The 21,153-nt window shown below is 41.3% G+C and overlaps 1 protein-coding gene across 5 annotated transcripts in view; it reads right to left on the reverse strand.

Annotated features, from left to right (window-relative positions):
* Window positions 1-21,153, reverse strand: part of LOC139459651 (signal transducer and activator of transcription 4-like) — an 80,659-nt gene that overhangs the window by 17,727 nt on the left and 41,779 nt on the right. For 4 of the 5 annotated variants that reach the window (XM_071241253.1, XM_071241255.1, XM_071241257.1 and 1 more), the window contains exons 5-14: window positions 19,004-19,096; window positions 18,237-18,309; window positions 13,845-13,990; window positions 11,253-11,401; window positions 9,090-9,287; window positions 8,306-8,398; window positions 6,658-6,955; window positions 5,845-5,940; window positions 4,221-4,359; window positions 1,929-2,005 (exon numbers count right to left, since the gene is read on the reverse strand). In XM_071241253.1, the coding sequence (XP_071097354.1) occupies window positions 1,929-2,005; window positions 4,221-4,359; window positions 5,845-5,940; window positions 6,658-6,955; window positions 8,306-8,398; window positions 9,090-9,287; window positions 11,253-11,401; window positions 13,845-13,990; window positions 18,237-18,309; window positions 19,004-19,096 (1,362 nt within the window). The remainder of the gene's footprint in view (window positions 1-1,928; window positions 2,006-4,220; window positions 4,360-5,844; window positions 5,941-6,657; window positions 6,956-8,305; window positions 8,399-9,089; window positions 9,288-11,252; window positions 11,402-13,844; window positions 13,991-18,236; window positions 18,310-19,003; window positions 19,097-21,153) is intronic. The other variant, XM_071241256.1, reaches the window with a different exon arrangement.

Consider the following 21,153-nt stretch of genomic DNA (forward strand, 5'->3'; position numbering starts at 1 on the left):
TTAATTACCATATATCCACTTACTCCACATTAATTACCACATATCCAATTACTCCACATTAATTACCATATATCCACTTACTCCACATTAATTACCATATATCCAATTACTCCACATTAATTACCACATATCAAAGTAATCCACATTAATTACCACATATCCACATTAATTACCACATATCCACTTACTCCACATTAATTACCCTATATCTAATTACTCCACATTAATTACCACATATCTAATTACTCTACATTAATTACCACATATCCACTTACTCTACATAATTACCATAATTATATCCACTTACTCCACATTATTACCACATATGCAGTGACCCTACAATAGAAATCACATTTTATTTACTATAGAAACTATGCGCAACAAAAAGCAAAAGAGGTAAACAAATCTGATGCTACAATTCAACAAATCAGTGACAATCTGTGTCACCAGACATGTTCTCGGTTCCAGCAGATCTTGAACATAGTTGTTTTTGTAATAATTTGATGTGTTGCTTTACAATGGCACCCCATTACACAATAGCCTCTTGACCAATTTCCAGACCAATAAGTAAATAATCTTCATGACAGCCAATTAAAAAGCATTTTCTTGTGCATTTTACAGGTCTTTTTACAGTACACACAGCAGTGTAGACTAACATATAGTCTCTGAAATGAACATATCATACAGAAAAAAACAACAGTTGTTCAGTTATCTTAATAAAAATCTAATAAAAAGGGAGCCCAGTAATTCTCTTCATTTTCAGATACTGCAGTAATCTAGACTTGCCAAACATTATAGACTTGCATGGGCTGTAGTTGATATAAATGTATCAGGGTCTATAAGACAGACTAACAGCAGTGTGGAAAGGGGATGTAACTACCGAGTAACAGAAAAGGAGGGTATTACCAAACTGTACTTAGTCGGATAACAGGTTTTGTTTTCATATGACTGGCTTTTGCAGATAGGCCCAGAAAAAGTGAGTGAGTGAGTGAGTGAGTGAGTGAGTGAGTTGAACAGTACTCCAGTTATACCACGGCGTGTCAGCTTAATGTGGAAGGAAAGCCTGTGGTCTTTGGCGTTTACCACTTTGGTGAAACCCATGAGCACTGGTATGGTGCCGACAATCCTTGAAAAATACTCAGGGTGAACCAGGATTCTAAACTACAAGGTTTCAAAGGTTTGTGGTATGCCTAAGGGATGCAACTCTGCATAGCAATTTGAGGCTCCTTATCCCCCTACAAAAAGTAACTAGAAGCCTTAATTCAGGAGAGAAACTATGTGAATGAGAATTCAAAGGCAAAAACTTCATTTAGAACTGTTAATGTATGTAAGCCAGAGGTTCACAGTGTTAAAGCTATTACTCATCAGTGAATTCAATGAAAGTCTCTGTAACTTGTGAGACAAGATGGCAAAACAGAAAGCAGAAAACTATTTAATTTTACGAAGAATAATACCAATACCTACATAACTATTTGAATTAGCATTTAATTTGTTCCCTGTCTGCTCATCATGACGAAGGCCCGAGTTTGACTCCCCACATTCAACATGTGAAACCCATTTGTAGTGTCCCCAACATCATCTTGATGCATTATTGCGAAAATCGGTGTATAATACACTTTCACTCACTCACCCTTTTATGTTGAAACTATGTTTGTTTGTGTCATACATTAAATATTAATTTAAATATATTTTTTTCAAATTAAAAAAAAAAATCAAATTGAAACTTCATCCACTGATGTCAAGCAGCAGCTCGTTAATCGCGTACAAGTCATAACTATTGAAAATACAATGTGTGGAAATCTAAACATTTGTAACAGGAATACAAGAAGTTCATTTATTAGTCAAATGTTCCCAATTTTGTATCATGAAATGTAGCATCAGATTTGTTACTATGACAACAGCAAGATACTCGCCATAAGGTGACTTACAGATAGACTCACCACGCAGAACTGAGAGAAGGTGACGGTTGGTCCCTGGCCTGGGCTGGTCTTCTTGATTGACTTCCCTGCAACACACACACAATACACAGGACGTTAGCCATGCACGTTCCTTGAGGCAAAGTCCATGGCCAATCAGAAACTTTGTACCTATTCTCAATTATAACAACACCAAATATGGGACATCAGACAGACACATTCAATGAGGTCATGTCTATGCCTAATTAGAAACCATGAAACCTTTCTTGAGTTTGGCCACATCAAATAAGGGACATCTGATACACTTTGAGAGCAGCTGTCTGTGACCAATCAGAAAATGGGTAACTATTCTCAATCATAACAATACCAAATATGGAACATCAGACAGGTCATGTCTATGGCCAATCAGAAAACTGGTAACAATTTTCAATCATAACAACACCAAATATGGAACATCAGACAGGTCATGTCTATGGCCAATCAGAAAACTGGGAACTATTCCCAATCATAACAATACCAAATATGGAACATCAGACAGGTCATGTCTTTGGCCAATCAGAAAACTGGGAACTATTCTCAATCATAACAATACCAAATATGGAACATCAGACAGGTCATGTCTATGGCCAATCAGAAAACTGGGAACCGGTCCAATCAGCAACCTTGGCCACACCACAGATGGGACGTCAACCGGGCATGCTCAGTGAGTAATGTTTTTACCCAATCAGCATTAAGTACGTATTCCCGACATTGGCCAGACAAGATTGTGTGCAAGAAACTGAAAAGGTGCATGCTGTTTTGGCAAGGAAGACAATGGACATGTTCAACCACTTGGGCTGGGACGGGTAGCTCAAGTACTCAGGCTGGGTGGGTCCTGAGTTTGTCCAGCTACCCACAGGAATACCGGGACCAATGGTCATGTGATATATTGTTTAGACATTAAAAATAAACCTCCATGGTTACACTGCAAGTCACTACTGTTCCCATTTCTTTCAGGCTATGCACACATCCCTTCTGACTTTTTCTATGTTTGAGTAAAGACAAAGCTTTATATTTGTATCAAATTGTTTTCCCAAAGGCTCCAGTAAAAAATTCCAAATTGGACAATTTTTACCCAACATTTGAAGCCTACAGCAGGGTACATGGGTAGGGTAGGGTAACAGGGGGTTAGAACCCCAGGTAGTCAATGTGGACTCATCCCAGGCCTACAAACATTGTATATTGATAAAATTAATACAAACATGTCTCTGACAGACAAGAATACATGCACATACCACTGTAAAAGGAAAGGTTTAAAATAGCGCTGTGGTTTTGTAGCTCATCTTGATGTGGAGTCTACAGTGTAAAATGTCAAAAAAACACAGCCATTTAACAAAAGATATATACAATGCATGACAGATGACACATGGAGGCCACAACATAAGCTCACCTTCAGTCAGGTGAGCTAAAGATACTACTCATTGAACAGATTCACCATTTTTATCCATAAATATTAAAATGCAATTTTTTTTAACATTTCAACACACTGATGCTAATATGTTTGTAAACACACTGTAAATAATAACCTGCTGGTAGAGAAGTTTATAGACACAATTTTATTTATTCATTCATTCATTCATTCATTCATTCATTCATTCATTCATTCATTCATTCATTCATTCATTCATTCATTCATTCATTCATTCATTTATTTATTTATTTATTTATTTATTTGTTTGCCATCAAACCCATAGTACAAAAATGGTTTACACATACGATTTTATAGTAGAGAGTTATTTCTTAAGGAAAGAGAAACAAGTGATTTATCTTACTGTGAAGATCTAATTCAGGAACACGGCAAAGTTTAACATGTCATAAACATTTGTTCACATAATGTTTGTAATGATTAAAGATAATCATTTACAGTTTTGGGTATTTACACTCACTTTAGTAGAGCACACAGTGGTATATAACATGTGTTTCGTTTTCAGTTACATAACAATGCTTGCACAAAACAGTTTGATCATGTCAATTTTCGAAACCTCTATAAACCAACTGGCTACCCAGGGTGTTGTAATATTCTCAGGTTGTCGTATCAGCTGAGAACTGCATAACGAAATGCTGGGTTTGGTTAATCGCTGTTTACTGATATACTAAGAGACGTCTGTACAGGCTGACGTCTTCCTGGGACTCAGGCCGCACATGTGTATAGATGTATAATGCTGATAGTCTAAGATGCTAGTATCCTGACAGATAATTATGGATCATATATTATTATAGGTATATTAATGTCAATCTGTTACAGGTGTTATGGTTGAGAAGTACCTGTGAGTTTCTCCCCGAGGAACCTGCGCTCATCCTCCTGCAGGTCGCGGGGGCTGATGGTTCGGAGGCAGGAGCTCAGCATGTCCAGCACCTTGTCCAGGGGCAGCTCGTTGGGGAACGGATGCTGGAAGTTGTTGTACTGGAACAGGGAGGGCGATAGAGCTGGGGTAAAGTTCCAACATATGTGGGGTACTGGGCACCTGTTCTGTGATTCAAGGGAGACATACATTGGGTACTGGGGACTCACTCTGTGATTCAAGGGAGACATACATGGGGTACTGGGGACTCACTCTGTGATTCAAGGGAGACATACATGGGGTACTGGGGACTCACTCTGTGATTCAAGGGAGACATACATGGGGTACTGGGGACTCAATCTGTGATTCAAGGGAGACATACATGGGGTACTGGGGACCTACTCTGTGATTCAAGGGAGACATACATGGGTACTGGGGTATTGCTCTGTGATTCAAGGGAGACATACATGGGGTGCTGGGGACCTGCTCTGTGATTCAAGGGAGACATACATGGGGTACTGGGGACTTGTACTGGGGACTCACTCTGTGATTCAAGGGAGACATACATGGGGTACTGGGGACTCACTCTGTGATTCAAGGGAGACATACATGGGGTACTGGGGACTCACTCTGTGATTCAAGGGAGACATACATGGGGTACTGGGGACCTGTTCTATGATTCAAGGGAGACATACATTGGGTACTGGGGACCTGCTCTGTGATTCAAGGGAGACATACATGGGTTGCTGGGGACCTACTCTGTGATTCAAGGGTGACATCACATGGGGCACTGGGGACCTGCTCTGTGATTCAAGGGAGACATACGCGGGGTACTGGGGACCTGCTCTGTGATTCAAGGGAGACATACACGGGGTGCTGGGGACCTGCTCTGTGATTCAAGGGAGATATACATGGGGTGCTGGGGACCTGCTCTGTGATTCAAGGGAGACATACATGGGGTGCTGGGGACCTGCTCTGTGATTCAAAGGAGACATACATGGGGTACTGGGGACTCACTTTGTGATTCAAGGGAGACATACATGGGTACTGGGGACCTGCTCTGTGATTCAAGGGAGACATACATGGGGTGCTGGGGACCTGCTCTGTGATTCAAGGGAGACATACATGGGGTGCTGGGGACCTGCTCTTTGATTCAAGGGAGACATACATGGGGTACTGGGGACTCACTTTGTGATTCAAGGGAGACATACATGGGTACTGGGGACCTGCTCTGTGATTCAAGGGAGACATACATGGGGTGCTGGGGACCTGCTCTGTGATTCAAGGGAGACATACATGGGGTGCTGGGGACCTGCTCTGTGATTCAAGGGAGACATACATGGGGTACTGGGGACTTGTACTGGAGACGTGTTCTGTGATTCAAGGGAGACATACATGGGGTAATGGGGACTCACTCTGTGATTCAAGGGAGACATACATGGGGTACTGGGGACCTGTTCTATGATTCAAGGGAGACATACATTGGGTACTGGGGACCTGCTCTGTGATTCAAGGGAGACATACATGGGTTGCTGGGGACCTACTCTGTGATTCAAGGGAGACATACATGGGGCGCTGGGGACCTGCTCTGTGATTCTGTGACTCACCACATCATTAGTGTTGTAGCAGTACCACAGCAGGGACCCGAGAGCCTCACAGGCCTGGTTGCTCCCCGTGTTGATGATGATGGGTAATGACATTGTCTGAAAGCAAGGTGACATCTTCAGAATACTTATATTATGCTTATTTCAGAATAACTAAGCATGATAAAGACCAGTCTTGTTTCTTTGTTCTTTTTCTTCATTCAGCAATATTCCAGCTATATGATGGCACCCTGTAAATAAGTCTGGACCAGACTAGTAATACACATTATGATCCAACACGTCGCGATAAGATGACAAGGAATCCATTAGCCATGAAGTCATCTCTTACGAGCAATTTATCAGCAAAGTTTCAGATGAGAAGTGAACGACTCTTATTATTATTTCACAAAAAAATTGATTGGACGGGTATTTTCAGCCTTGTCATTCAAAACTCATAGTGACACAAAGGTAGATAATTGTTCAGGATTTATCATCATAGAAAGAACCCCTGCCAGAAAACTAGTGCAATTCAAAATATTTTTTCATCTTTTGTTTCTTAAGGGTTGGCAGATTTAACGCTGCTTCTAACATTATTCCAGTTATATCAGGGCATGTCAGCTTAATGTGGGAGGATGCCCGGAGTGATGCACATTTCAGACATTTACCACTTTGGTGAAACCCACGTGCCCATGTATGATGCTGTCAAACCTAGCAATAAATCGGTCTAAACAGAGATTTGAACCATTGACCATAGCGGCACATTACATGCTTGGGCCAAACGTGCCCCCCTCTTTGCTGGAGGAAACATGATAACAACATTTACAACCAAGATCCTACCTCAAGGTCAAAGATCCATTCGCTCTGCAGAGTGACCTTGGTACTGAAGGTCACACGATAAAACTGTTTTGAGACGCGACTATCATCGTTGTCCTTCATGCGACTAAAGTCCTTCACCTTGAGTTCATTGAAACAAGCCTCTGGTCTTGACCCTGCAGTTTTAAACTGGGCCTCATTGTTTTGGAGGGAACAACTGACTTGTTTCTTGCGCTTAGTGCCAATGTCTGTCTCAGCGAAGAAGTTTGCAACAACGTTTGAGGAAATCTGCTCTATCTGTAGGTAGCTGAGAGCCAGGATACTGCAAGAAAAGGAATTGTGGTCAGACCGGAAGAAGACCACTAATGTAGTAGAACATGTGGACCAAAGGGTATGTCAAGAGACAAGGGAGGTTCTTGTTAGTCATTTTATATATTTTGGTGTAAGTTGATTGAAATGCAGAGGGAGCCACGCCTTGATTGAGTTGCCTTTAACATTGCTAGATCTCTCTGCCGGCCTACCTGACTGAAGCATGGATTTCCCTGCTGGCCTACCTGGCTGAAGCGTGGATCTCCCGGCCTACCTGACTGAAGCGTGGAACTCCCTGCTGGCTGCACTGACTGAAGCATGGATCTCCTTGCTGGCCTACCTGACTGAAGCATGGATCTCCCTGCTGGCCTACCTGACTGAAGCATGGATCTCCCTGCTGGCCTACCTGACTGAAGCATGGATCTCCCTGCCAGCCTACCTGACTGAAGCATGGATCTCCCTGCTGGCCTACCTGACTGAAGCATGGATCTCCCTGCCAGCCTACCTGACTGAAGCATGGATCTCCCTGCCGGCCTACCTGACTGAAGCATGGATCTCCCTGCCGGCCTACCTGACTGAAGCGTGGAACTCCCTGCTGGCTGCACTGACTGAAGCATGGATCTCCTTGCTGGCCTACCTGACTGAAGCATGGATCTCCCTGCTGGCCTACCTGACTGAAGCATGGATCTCCCTGCTGGCCTACCTGACTGAAGCATGGATCTCCCTGCCAGCCTACCTGACTGAAGCATGGATCTCCCTGCTGGCCTACCTGACTGAAGCATGGATCTCCCTGCCAGCCTACCTGACTGAAGCATGGATCTCCCTGCCGGTCTACCTGACTGAAGCATGGATCTCCCTGCCAGCCTACCTGACTGAAGCATGGATCTCCCTGCCGGCCTACCTGACTGAAGCATGGATCTCCCTGCCGGCATACCTGACTGAAGCATGGATCTCCCTGCCGGTCTACCTGACTGAAGCATGGATCTCCCTGCCGGCCTACCTGACTGAAGCATGGATCTCCCTGCCGGCATACCTGACTGAAGCATGGATCTCCCTGCCGGTCTACCTGACTGAAGCATGGATCTCCCTGCCGGCATACCTGACTGAAGCATGGATCTCCCTGCCGGTCTACCTGACTGAAGCATGGATCTCCCTGCCGGTCTACCTGACTGAAGCATGGATCTCCCTGCCGGCATACCTGACTGAAGCATGGATCTCCCTGCCGGTCTACCTGACTGAAGCATGGATCTCCCTGCCGGCATACCTGACTGAAGCGTGGATCTCCCTGCCAGTCTACCTGACTGAAGCATGGATCTCCCTGCCGGCCTACCTGACTGAAGCATGGATCTCCGTGCTGGCATACCTGACTGAAGCGTGGAACTCCCTGCTTGTCCCCTTGTTTCTGGCGCCAACCATCTTTAGCACTTCTGGGGGCTGCGTCGTCACAATGAAGGTCCTGGAGCATAAACATAAATAATGTAATACCCCTACTTTTACCAAACCTTTAACAAAAATACATAATAACTGTTCTAAATTGTAAATATCCACAAGGACAAGCTCATCATTTGGTTGGGTACCAAATTCCAGCTTTAATCATTATAATTTGATCTCCGCTCCACCATAATGAAAACTATTACAGTGTTTAAGTCGTGTCTCAGTGTGACAGCTAATTGAAGCAGGAATGTGTGTGAGTGAGTGAGTGAGTGAGTGAGTGAGTGAGTGGGGTTTAAACACTCATCCCATTCAGGGTGAAGGGTTCCTTAATACTCTAGGGATCCATATATAATATATATTATATCTTAAACATAACTTTATTTCAGAGACTAGATATTAGTCTACTGGATCACTTATGCCACCACATCATGTCACATTCAAAAACAAAGTAACTGTCATATTTATTATGACCCTCTAAGAAATTGTGTACTTATATTCATAAACCTCACTATTCTCTCCAGTCCACCCTGGCCTAAAATAGGTAAGAGGCTGGATATTCAAGCCACAAAAGGGCAGTGGTTAAAACGTTGGCTAGCCAAAGTTCAATGTGTGAAGCCAATATCTGGCGTCCTACACCATGATATGGCTGGAATATTGCAGTGTAAACCTAACTCTCTCTCTCACTCAAGTCACAATAAAACTAAATTGCTCACTCCTCCAGCAGCTTCTTGAACATCATACGCAGCTGCATGATCATCCTCTCCACCTCCGCGTTATCCTCCGCAGCGATAGAGGGCGCCAACTGTTCCATTTGTTCCACAGACTGTAGTGATGTTGAGATGACCTCACGGAAATCGGGGCTGTTGGTCAGTTGAAATAACTTCCAGCACACGTTACCAAGATTTCCGCACCTGAAATGATGAGTCAGCTTCTAAATGCCCATCAAAGACGAAATTGAAAATATAGTCTTATTTTTGGTGTCTTTGTTGACAAAGCACTTAGCAATATTCCAGTTATATGACAGTTGCCTGCAAATAATCGAAGTTGATTATGGGCAACAATTCGACCACTGGGGTATGTGACACGCTATCGACCAAGTCTCATATGACCAGCATGGGGACATTTTCTTACCCAAATCCCTATTCAGCAGTTAATCATTTAAAACATGAGCTTAATGCCTCAGTCCATGGGGTCTAAGATATCTACGGCCAATAGCCATTATAGGGCCGCCGCAGCATTCCCACAGTCACACACTGTAGCAGTCACATATGTTTAGGTAGCCGCATAGCGTATTTTTAATTTGTGGAGAAAGAAAACCTGCGGCTGCTATAAGGCCTTTGAAGTGATGAGGCACGGTCACCTTAGAGCATCCCTGCGGCGGCCATAGGTTTTTGACAAATGCCAAGGCAGACGCAAGGTAGCCGCAGGGGGACCTTATGGCGACCGTGCGGCCAGACTGACGCTACCGCTACACACCTGGAGTATATATAAGGTGGGCTTAGCCACACACATCAGGACATTTCATTACAAAGTTTCCCAAAGTTTCCCAAGTTCTGCACCATGCTGCCACAACTTTTTGGGGGTCTGCAAAAGTTAATTGTAATTCATAAGACCCTTGGGCAGCCGCAACGGCAAACGCAAGGCCACTGTGCACCAGACATATCATTGATGTGGAACTGCTCTACCGCATGGCTATAGCAAACCTAGAAATTAAAAATTTATAACTCTGTGCTATAATCCCTACGGCATGTAAAAGATAGGGATACGCCCTAGGGCGAAACTGAGGCCATCGTCGCCCTCGATTCCGGGGGGCTACGGACGCCGTATCCTAGCCATAGAGCAAATTCGACTGAGGCATAAAGGAGATCCATTGAAAACCTTTTTTTCAAACGTATGCATACTAAAATCCTGGCTAGAGGCCCAGCTGTAGCTGTGACGTCATATTCGAGAGACCTCCACCTTTTTGTTTCATTTACAGTGCATTAATCTACATGACAATGAAGTAATTTTTTGTTATTCTTGGCATATTGAAGATGCAAAATTGGGTATTGTGTGGGCGTGTGTGTATACTCGTTCATCGAACAAATGTACCAAGTGTGATTTCTTAAAATTTCCAAACAAAAAGGCTGATTTAGCGAGGAGGAAAGTTTGAATAAAGTGATGTCAGCGAGGAGAAAAATGGAAACTGAGTGGTCATGCCATTTTGTGTTTCTTGCATTTTGAGGCATCTGTCCATGAACAAAAGAAACTTGGTTACAAAAATACATTTAGCATTCACTGTTACAGATAATCCATGACTGACTACCCTCGTACAAAAAAATTACAAAGAACCATCAGTCTGACCACGTTCATTCGGTAGATCTTCTTCGCTTTCCTCACTGTTTTCAACAGTATTTTGACAAACCACTGGCTCAAATCCATGACTGACTACCCTCGTACAAAAATTACAAAGAACCATCAGTCTGACCACGTTCATTCGGTAGATCTTCTTCGCTTTCCTCACTGTTTTCAACAGTATTTTGACTAACCACTGGCTCAAATCAATATGTACAAATATGTGTAAGTTCATTAAGTGAAACTTCAACGTTTTCATCAATGGCATTGTCAGTTGACGCCATGGCGAACACTAGTAATCTACCAAACACTATACAGAAACAGTGATCGTCAGCAAGCCTACTCTCCACTTTGACGTCAGGTCACGTGATGACAACTCTGCTCATTAGCTCTCGGTAGTTTCTGGAATATGAATAGGTTTTCACATTTTTTGTCACAAATATTGCCTTTAGAAAGGATACTTGTTTTAATATGCATTATAAATGATTTAATCCCATATTTATACTTTAAAGCCCCTTGAAGCAGAGATTGTGGAAGCTGACCATTTTTCCAGTTGTTCTATGCGAGGTTTTCCCGCGGCCCGGACATACGCCAGCTTCTGTTGGTGCTTGAACTCAGCCACCTGCTCCAGGATCTGAGTGTTGAGGAGTTGAAGCCCCCTGAGCTGGACACGCAGCATGTTCTGTACGAGCTGAAACACCAAGTTTCACAGTGTACACAGTAGTTTCTCAAATCTCAGTGGATGAGTGAGATGGGTTTTTCTTGACTGAACCCGGGTCTTTGGCCTGATGAGCAATTACTTTACCCTCTAGGCTACCCCACTGCCCCAAATCACAGTCAATGATTCTATTTGAATTTATAAATTCAAAGGAAGATAAAATAAAATTGAACCATTTCAACATACTATTCCAAACAAAAAATTGAAACCTCTTGATTTAGAACATTATTATATAAATTATCGAAACATTTTAAAATATCAGGAATTGAATCAATGTTTAAACTGAAAATACAACTTGAATGCCACTTTGAAGAGTTTTTAGTTATAATTGGAAATGTCAGCATAGTCAGCTCAATGAGGGAGGAAAGTCTGCTAATTTGAAACTTGAAATATGAATCACAAAAAACATTTATGTCTTTGACCTTGGTATGTCCTTGTAGGTGGGTAAAGATTAAACATAACCACGTATATCAAGTTTTGATGTGGTTACTTGGCTATTTACAAATCAGAGGTGTCTTGTTTTCTTGTGAATGTTGACGTTTAAAGAACTTATGACACCCTAAACCTGATCCCTTAAGCCTGACCCTTTGATCTTGATCAGTGTAACAAGTTCCAAGTCTCCTTTAACACACAGTGGATGATACAAAATCAGTTTTAACTTAAAATGGGCCTTGACCTTTGATAGACATGTCACTGAAACACAAAGTTTGTAAGACACATGGAAATATCAAGTTTCATACTTCTAAAAACCAAGGTTAATGATCTACAGTTAAGGTTAATGATCATGATCTACAATAGACCTTTGACCTTGACTTTTGTCTAATTTTAACCCAAATCTTTCCAAACAGGGACCCAACCTTGTGAAGGGGTACACTAAACAAAATGACAAATGCATTAATACACTTTGATACAGTGTACGAGGGGTGTTCATTAAAGATTTCCCCTGACCCACTTCCGATGGACCTAGTGGAATGAAACTTGGCATAGGTATTAGTCTTTCTCCACATAGGAACCACCAAGAGTAACACACTTCTCCCATCGTTTTATACAACTATGGAGACCTCGCTTGTAAAAGCCTTCATTTTGCGTCTCAAACCAGGACTTGACTTCAGAAATCAGTGTTTCATCATCTGTGAAACGTTTTCCCTTCAAAAATGACTTCATTGTTGGAAAGAGGTGGAAGTCAGATGGTGCAAGGTCAGGAGAGTAAGGAGGATGTGGAAGGATTTCATAGCCACAGGACCGCTCTTCTGTCTGGGCAACATGAGAGTTGTGTACTGGAGCACTGTCTTGCAGGAGACGGACACCCTTGGTCAGCATGCCACGCCTCTTAAGCTTGATATTTCAGCAGCAGTGAAGCATAATAAGCTCCTGTAATTGTGGTACCTTTGCCAAGAAATCCATCATCACTACTCTGTGCTGGTCCCAAAACACAGTGAGTACGACCTTGCCTGCAGAGGGTTGGACACGTGCCTTCTTTGGGGGTGGTGACTCCATTGCATCGACTGAACTTTAGTCTCAGGATCATAGTGATAGACCCATGTTTCATCCTGTGTGATAAGTCTGTCAAAAAGATTTGCCTGTTTTTTTTGGCACATGTCCAAAAGATCCTTTGAGCAATTGACTCGTTCCTGCTTTTGGAAAGGTGTGAGCAACCTGGGAATCCATCATGCAGACACCTTATGCATGTTCAAATTGTCATGGATGATTTTTTCAACAGACCCTACACTGATCTTGACATCTTGTGCTAACTGGCGAACAGTTATACGTCGGTCTGCCAAAATGGCGGTCTCCACTTGATGGATAGTGTCCTCATCAATGGCTGAATGGGGGCGACCAGGAATGGCAGCTGTTTCCACAGATGTCCGACCACCCTTGAACTGGCAATGCCAGTGTTTAACAACGTCATATGATGGGGCATCTTCCCCATAAATGGCTTTCATTTCATCGAAAGTTTCTTTTGGTGTGCGACCTTTCAAATATAAAAACCTAATCACTGCTCTGTATTCTACTGGCTCCATTGTCACACCCTACTCGATCATAACACCTGTAAAAGTGGTAAGATTAATAGTTCGGTGCTGCAAATTCAGACATAACCCATAGATACATGTATCATTACACATGTGATGACACTAAGTGGTTGAGGGGAAATCTTTAATGAACACCCCCTTGTAACTGCAAGCTTTTAAGTGGCCTTGACCTCTGATCTTTTCATGACAAAAGAGTTCCTCTAAGCCATTTGCATGAACATGATGAAGTTCATGAAAGGATAGTAAATGAACTTTGCATGGTAGACATGAGACAATTCAATAGAATCAACGAAGGCAGTCTTCATCAACTATAGGCTGCTAATTAACCAGAAACTATTATTTTGTTTTGGACTTGTCAGAAAGTGTCTCTAACTATCAATACTGACCTGTCTGTTGCCATTGAACGAAAAAATGTTCTCCTCGATTATTCGCTTTGTCTCATTCTGTTTCTCAGTGATCATACACATCTGTTCTTGGTCCAAAGTTCTTCCAATTTGGTTGAAGACAAGAGAGTAGTCAAACTCTTTCTCTTCTGAAAAATGAAAACAAATATGCTGACACATAAACATTCAACAGACACTACCATGCAATACATCCGTGGGTAAGTCCTTGTGAGCAAAAAATAGAACTCTGCCCCCTGTGGTTCAAGTTGTTTAAACTGTATTTTTTATCACGGGAGAACAACAAAATTGGATAAATAGGAGCGGGAGAGTATGATAATGCTGCTTTTAGCAATATTCCAGGCATATTACAGGAAATACTTTCATCCAATGGGTGGTCACTAGTTTGGTCAGTTGGAGTATATGCTGATAAACTACCCTAAAGTATACAGTATATAGGCGTTAAACTCTCGTGCCTCATGAAACTTGTACATTTCAGCATGACAGACCTTAAACAACAAACACTTGACTGCACGACCCGCACGGTTCATATGAAATCGTGCAATCTGCTCGAATGTGAATGGTGGAGCTTGAGTGATCTGCAGTGTATATTCTGTCGAACTCGAGTATCTGCCTGTGCTCTAGATAGATAGAGAACTTGTGTCAGTACTTCATGGAGATATTAGCGTACTGTTGTGAGATGTGTGTTGTTGAACAGGTGCACATATTACATAGCTCATGGAGCCCTGCTAATCGATGTTGAATATGTGACAATATTTTCAAGGTTTGAAAAGGTATTACGATTGCTCAGTGTCAGTTTTAAGAAAGAAATGAAGACACACTTAGGAAATTCCAACCCCACAGAGTAACTTAACTGTTCATATGTCATGATAATATCGGACTGTATGCCATTAATAATGGATGATGTCATATCGTACTGCTCTCAACAATGAAGCACTATGTCATATCAGCTGACCAAACAGCACTGTGATTCATTATGTAGCTACAGTAACCCTATTTCTCATCTTCCCGAGGCAAGGGAGTGAACTGACTATAAAAGTCCAGTTTCCAAGTAATGGTGAGCAAAAAATAGAACTCTGCCCCCTGTGGTTCAAGTTGTTTCAACTGTATTTTTTATCACGGGAGAACAACAAAATTGGATAAATAGGAGCAGGAGAGTATGATAATGCTGCTTGTAGCACTGTGATTCACTATGTAGCTGCGACAACCCTATTTCTCATCTTCCCGAGGCAAGGGAGTGAACTGAATATAAAAGTCCAGTTTTCACCCTTTCCGAACTAGGCTGGAATTTCTGGGCTTATGTCCCTCCTATTGACCAATCAGATTCCACCTCTCATTTCACTTGCATTTGCTTCAAATATTAAAGCGTAGCGTAGACAATCAAATCAGATTAATAATCAAGATCTATATTGCAATAAAACAGTTCTTACTATGCGAAGTCAGAGACCATATAATAGAGGGACGGCCCTCACCAACAGTTTATCACTAACCATCAGCGCTACGGTCTGGCATGTAACTGATACACCCCGACACCCTGCTGTTAACCTCCCTGTACCGCTGCAGATGCGCAATAGATGCGCAGACATTCACAACTGACCATTCTGGTAACCACGTAAACAATATTACATAATATCCGGAGTAAGAGTTAATTCCCTTATCCGAGATTTCTCCGACTGCGACCAGCGACAATCAAATAAAAGGACGTCTCTGAGCGGATTACAAAGATTTTTGTATGATATCTCTCATTAGCACATGTCAGTTGGCTGCAAATTATTTGCTGAACACGTGTGTCTTCCGGGACATTTATTTCAATTTACATATCTCATTTTATGCTGCAATTGTTAACTATTATAAATAAACAAATATACCAAATTTAATACGAACGCCACAGAAAACTACGATCCGGTAAATTGCACAGGAACTCAGGAAGTGTAAATAAAACTCATTTAGAAGCAGGGAAGACACTTGTAACATATCACCATATTCCCGATGTTCACAAAATATATCTCCAGATTAACTTCATATCTTATAATAAGTTCAGACTAGATTTACTTGCAAAAATGCATGATCACCGACTGGTGTAAATGCTTTACTATTAGCCAGAAAAAAAATGACGCCATATTAATGTTTTTATTTCATGTAAATTCGCTACTATTTTATAATGCTAATAGTTCCAATGAATTAAAAATACACATTAAACTATGAGCGTTGTTCAATGAATTTTCGATGTGTCTGACAATGGGCTTCGAAAGAATCAAATGTTATTGGTTACTGCCAGTTTGGGTCTAGCAGTGATAATAGGGTTTGCTGGAGCGAGATAAGTTTGACACCTTCGACCTTGTTGTCTGGAACTTCTCTCCCGACGACTGCCGATATAATCCTTCTTTTTTCTTGGCATTTACAAAGCAAATGATAATTTTATAATACAAATATTTCATGTAACGGATTTTTATTTTTGTATGATGTTTTCATTGTTGTGTAAATACACAAAGTAAGTAGTTCCTTCATCATATTTACATTATCATGATTGGGTTTAGGCCAAGATCATTTTGCTCATAATCAATATTTACACGGCATAAAATAAATAACTGATTAAATGTAGTCATGATTAATACAGACAAAATCTTCAGAAGATAACAAATATGTAGTATTGTAGTATGTAGTATATGCGCGATATGTGATAGAAGCCTAACTGAAACAAAGTTAAACTTACGAAAAAATGGCGAAAGCAATGGTAAAAAAAATACGCGTCTTACAAAAGCAATTCTAATATAATACAATATAAGTCACTTTGTATAATGTTTCAAAAGATATATGCGAATGATAATCACAGACAAAATGCATGTTATTTCGTCTGCTATATGGTAACTTAATTTAAAATATGTGACGTAAAATATGGCCTTGCGCCAAAAATCATACAAAAAAACCTACCGATCGTACCTAAATAACTTTGGTACCAAGCCAAAGGGGAAATCGTGATGAATGTAAAACTATTTAATTCAGGACCGATGATAGGAACACATTCGTCTGAAAGCATGCGAAAATTAAGAGTTGTGGTGTAATTATTTCGGGAAAAGTCAGATTTAGTCCCATTTCTGGAGTCAAAATCTGAAATATCGCATCCGCCCTAAATTTGTAAATGGCACTAAGCCAATTTTTAACATATTTCCTTTTTATACACCTCGGTAACCAAGGACTTTCATCGCGAATTAGAGGCCGTTATTGAAAATCAAAATCTGCACTTTTGCCGATTTTACATGTGCGCCATTTTGTTCTCTCGGACAAAGACGAAGCGTGATCACAGTCATCAAATACAGTGACAACGACATGCTTTAGGGCATCAACAAATCTCAGTTGTAATGTTAACAATGTTAAGAAATACATGAGTGTAAATATGTATTGTGAAATATATCTTTTGTATGGGAAAAAAAGGCGACAACGATGACTGCAGTGAACGCGTTTCTGCTCGCTTCCGGACAGGCTGCGCAGTACAAGCCGTAGCACTGATGGTTTCGCGCATAGGCTAGAGGGCTGTCCCTCTATTATATGGTCTCTGGCGAAGTACATCAAATTACGTGAGCACCTTGATTACAAAAATGAAAAGATTTGGAAAATATCTGTTGACACTAAGTTGTCGATACACATGCAAATCCTGCAATCCACCTACATCTGCACAGCAGTTTAAGAACCAGATGTTGATTTCGTTTTTTGATTTTGCATAGACTCATTAGTCCAGCCAAAATAATTCCATAATTCCAGCCTAGTTCCGGAAGGGTGTAAACTGGACTTTTATAGTCAATTAACTCCCTTGCTTCGGGAGGATGCCTATTTCTGTGCTGGTCCCTATGAACGATTATGATTTTGACTTGTCGCTACGGTCTGTCCCTGATCTGAATGTGAATCACACTTTATATGCTTCAGTGAAGTGCATGCGTCGTGAGCTAACCACACATGCAACATGATTACTTATTGATCAAATACGAGCACTAATATTTTAGAGAATGCAACAATATATTTGCTTTTCGAGTTGGAAACCTCAAAGATTTTTATGGCGGCCACATAGCCATACCCTTTAGAAGATTCCAACCTGTAAAGGACATACATGTAGTAAGTTGTCTGATCAAAATATAAGTACACATATTTGACAAGTGTTTTTGGAAATAGTGTTTTGGTGGGATTAGAATTCATCATGAGAGATAAGTGTGGGACATTCTGTAGCCCTGTGGAGCGACAAGTCAATATCAAAATTGTTTTGGGGAGCAGCACAGAGATATGGTGCAACTAAATCACAATGATGCACATGTGCAATGCCGTACAGTCACTACATTCCATCCATTAGGGGAACAGTTTGATAATGAGGTCTATCAAAGCACCCACCTATCAGTTCTTCCTTCTTCTGCTTTGCGATGGAGAGATGGTTGTTGGCTGTTTCAGCTAACTGTTCCAGGTTCTGACAAGAGAATGGACATAATGACAGGACCTCAGAGTGAGTGAGTGAGTGAGTGAGTGAGTGAGTGAGTGTGTGAGTGAGTGAGTGAGTGAGTGAGTGGGTGGGTGGGTGGGCGGGTGGTTGAGTCTGTGGGTTGAGTCTGAGGCCACTTTATTCCAGTTATATCACGGCATGTTAGATTAATGTGGGAGGAAGGCCTGAAGTGATGCAGGTCTCGGACGTTTACCACTTTGGTGAAATCCATGAGCACTGGTTTAGTGCTGACAAACCTAGGAACATAATCGGGGCGAACCAGGATTCGAATCCATAATGATAGGTTTGTGGCATGCCCAAGGGATGTAACTCTGCACAGCGAATTGCAGCGCCTTAGATGATTGGGCCACCTGTGCACCTGGGATTCAAACTCACAATCATAGGTGCCTGGCATGCCCAAGAGATGCAAATCTGCACATTGAGGCACTTAGATGACAGGGCCATCCCAATACCACCAAGAGTAAGAGAGAACAAGAAAATTTATCACCATACTTCTTTCCTCACAGCGATGAGGACACCAGAAATGGGTTTCACACATTGTACCTATATGGGAATCAAACCCAGGCATTCTGCATGACATGTTACAGCTTTAACCACTCGCCTACACCATCCCCTTTTGGGAGTTTGTGGCCTGCAGCAAGAGTTATGGTTGTTGGTTTACCTCAATTTCTCTCCTGAACTCTTCCAGTTGAGGGCTGAAGACATCAATGACGGGGACCTCCTCCTCTACATCCTCCTCCATCTTCACCTGCACCTACAACAACAAACAAGAACATAACAACAGGGGCACTTTTAATTCAGGTATGATTCATCTTCCCAAGGCAAGGGAGTTAACTGACTATAGAAGTCCAATTTCCACCTTTGCCGAACTTGGCTGGAATTATGTATTGGCTGAACTAACAAGTCAATGCATTGTCCAATCAAAATCACTTTACGAAATCGACATCCGACATTCGGCATCCTTATGTCTTTAATCAAGGTGCTCAAGTAATTTGACACACTTCGCGAAGTAAGATCCGTTTTTATTACAAATATCTTGATTTATTATCAGATTGTCTTGAATGGACGCCACCATTTTTGTTTAAAGCAAATGCAAGCTGCTTGTGTTGTTTGTCAGTATATTTGACACTGAATCAATGAAACAAGTTCACTAATATGAGGATTACGGGTGACTATGGGGACCATTTTCATTATTGTGAGTGAGCGAGTTTGATTTAGCACTGCTTCATCTTCCCGAGGCAAGGGAGTTAACCGACTTTAAAAGTCTAGTTTCCACCCTTGCCGAATGAGGCTGGAATTCCTAGGCTCGATCGGAGCGCCACCAGTTGCTATTATGAGTTATGTCCCTTCTATGCCTCTCCTATGAACCAATCAGATTCCATCTGTTGTATCACTTGCATTTGTTTTGTCAGGCCCAGCTTGTTGTACTCGTTTCTTTTGTTGTTAACATTAACCTCAGCAATATTCCAGCACTGATATAGTGGTCTGTTAATATCATGTCTCGATCAGACAATTCATAGATTGACATACTGAGCATCAATCCATCCAAATTGGTCATACAAGAAGAGACATCAGGAGATGACATATCCCCATGGTGCAATGGAGTTTGGCTACTTATATTCCACTTTTGGTTCATCGCCATTGGATACCTTTAGTAACCGGTAAGAGAAGAAAAATATAATGCTGTTCAGTATTTTTCAAAATTTCCAATCATCAAAGGGCACCAGTTCACCACTAGACTGATCGGTATAGCAAGTTTCATCCAGAAATATTTAACAGTTTCTGAGTTCTGCTCCGGAAATGAGCACTACCCTCATTTTCAGTATAAGTTGAACTTTTCGTCATAAAATCAAAATAATTTAAAAAAACAAATTAAGAAAGAACAAAATCTCCAATCATCAGGAGGCACCAGTTCAGTTGACTACTAGACTGATCTATACAGCAAGTTTCAACAAGAAATATTAAACAGTTTTGGAGTTCTGTTTCAGAAACGGAAAACAAAAAAACCCAGAATAAAATAATATTTAACGGTTTTAGAGTCCTGCTTTGGAAACGGAAAATACTAATCGCTATATCCCCCCCTTTTTTCAACCCGGGGAATGCAGTCAGCGAGCTCAACCACCAAATCCATTTAGTCACCTCTTCTGACAAGCATAGGTTGCCTACGAGGGAAAACATATCAGGGTTCATAAAAATCACATGTGCCCTAGGGTTATATCACGTTACAAGACAACAGTGTATTGTATCCGTCATCTGGACGTAATTCAAATCTTATTTAGACGTGAGGTTGAAATGACATCACACTAGAAATCATAGACATCATAGCTGAAGATTGTTGACGTCAATCGACAAATTGTGGTTCTGCTGCTGTTTCGACTTGCTTTCCTCACAGGTAAACACTAAAATTCGTCTCTGTATGTAGACATCTTATCTGGCAATAAATAGAGGATATTACATTTGTGTTTAGATCATACAATGTTTTTGACACTCGTGCCTAAATTCCTGTATTTCCTCTCGCTTGGGAAATACCAAAACTTTAGACAATTTCATGTCAGTCCAGCAGTTCATGATTTCCGGAATTTGATCGTGGCACCAATTATAATATACAGCTCCTCTAAAATTTATTTTGATTCACCCAATCAACTCACTGTTGTATTTTATAAAACATTTTTTATATAAAATCATTCAGTTCAGTATGCATAAAAATACTTATCACGATTTGTTGTACGTGATTTCAAAACTTTACATGAGCTACTTGACATAATCTTGAGCTATGGATCTGTGATATAACATGTGATGTGTTTATAAGAG

The sequence above is a fragment of the Haliotis cracherodii genome, unplaced genomic scaffold (genome assembly GCF_022045235.1).
Source record: "Haliotis cracherodii isolate W230 unplaced genomic scaffold, xgHalCrac1.p SCAF_13, whole genome shotgun sequence".
In the NCBI taxonomy this organism is placed as follows: domain Eukaryota; kingdom Metazoa; phylum Mollusca; class Gastropoda; order Lepetellida; family Haliotidae; genus Haliotis; species Haliotis cracherodii.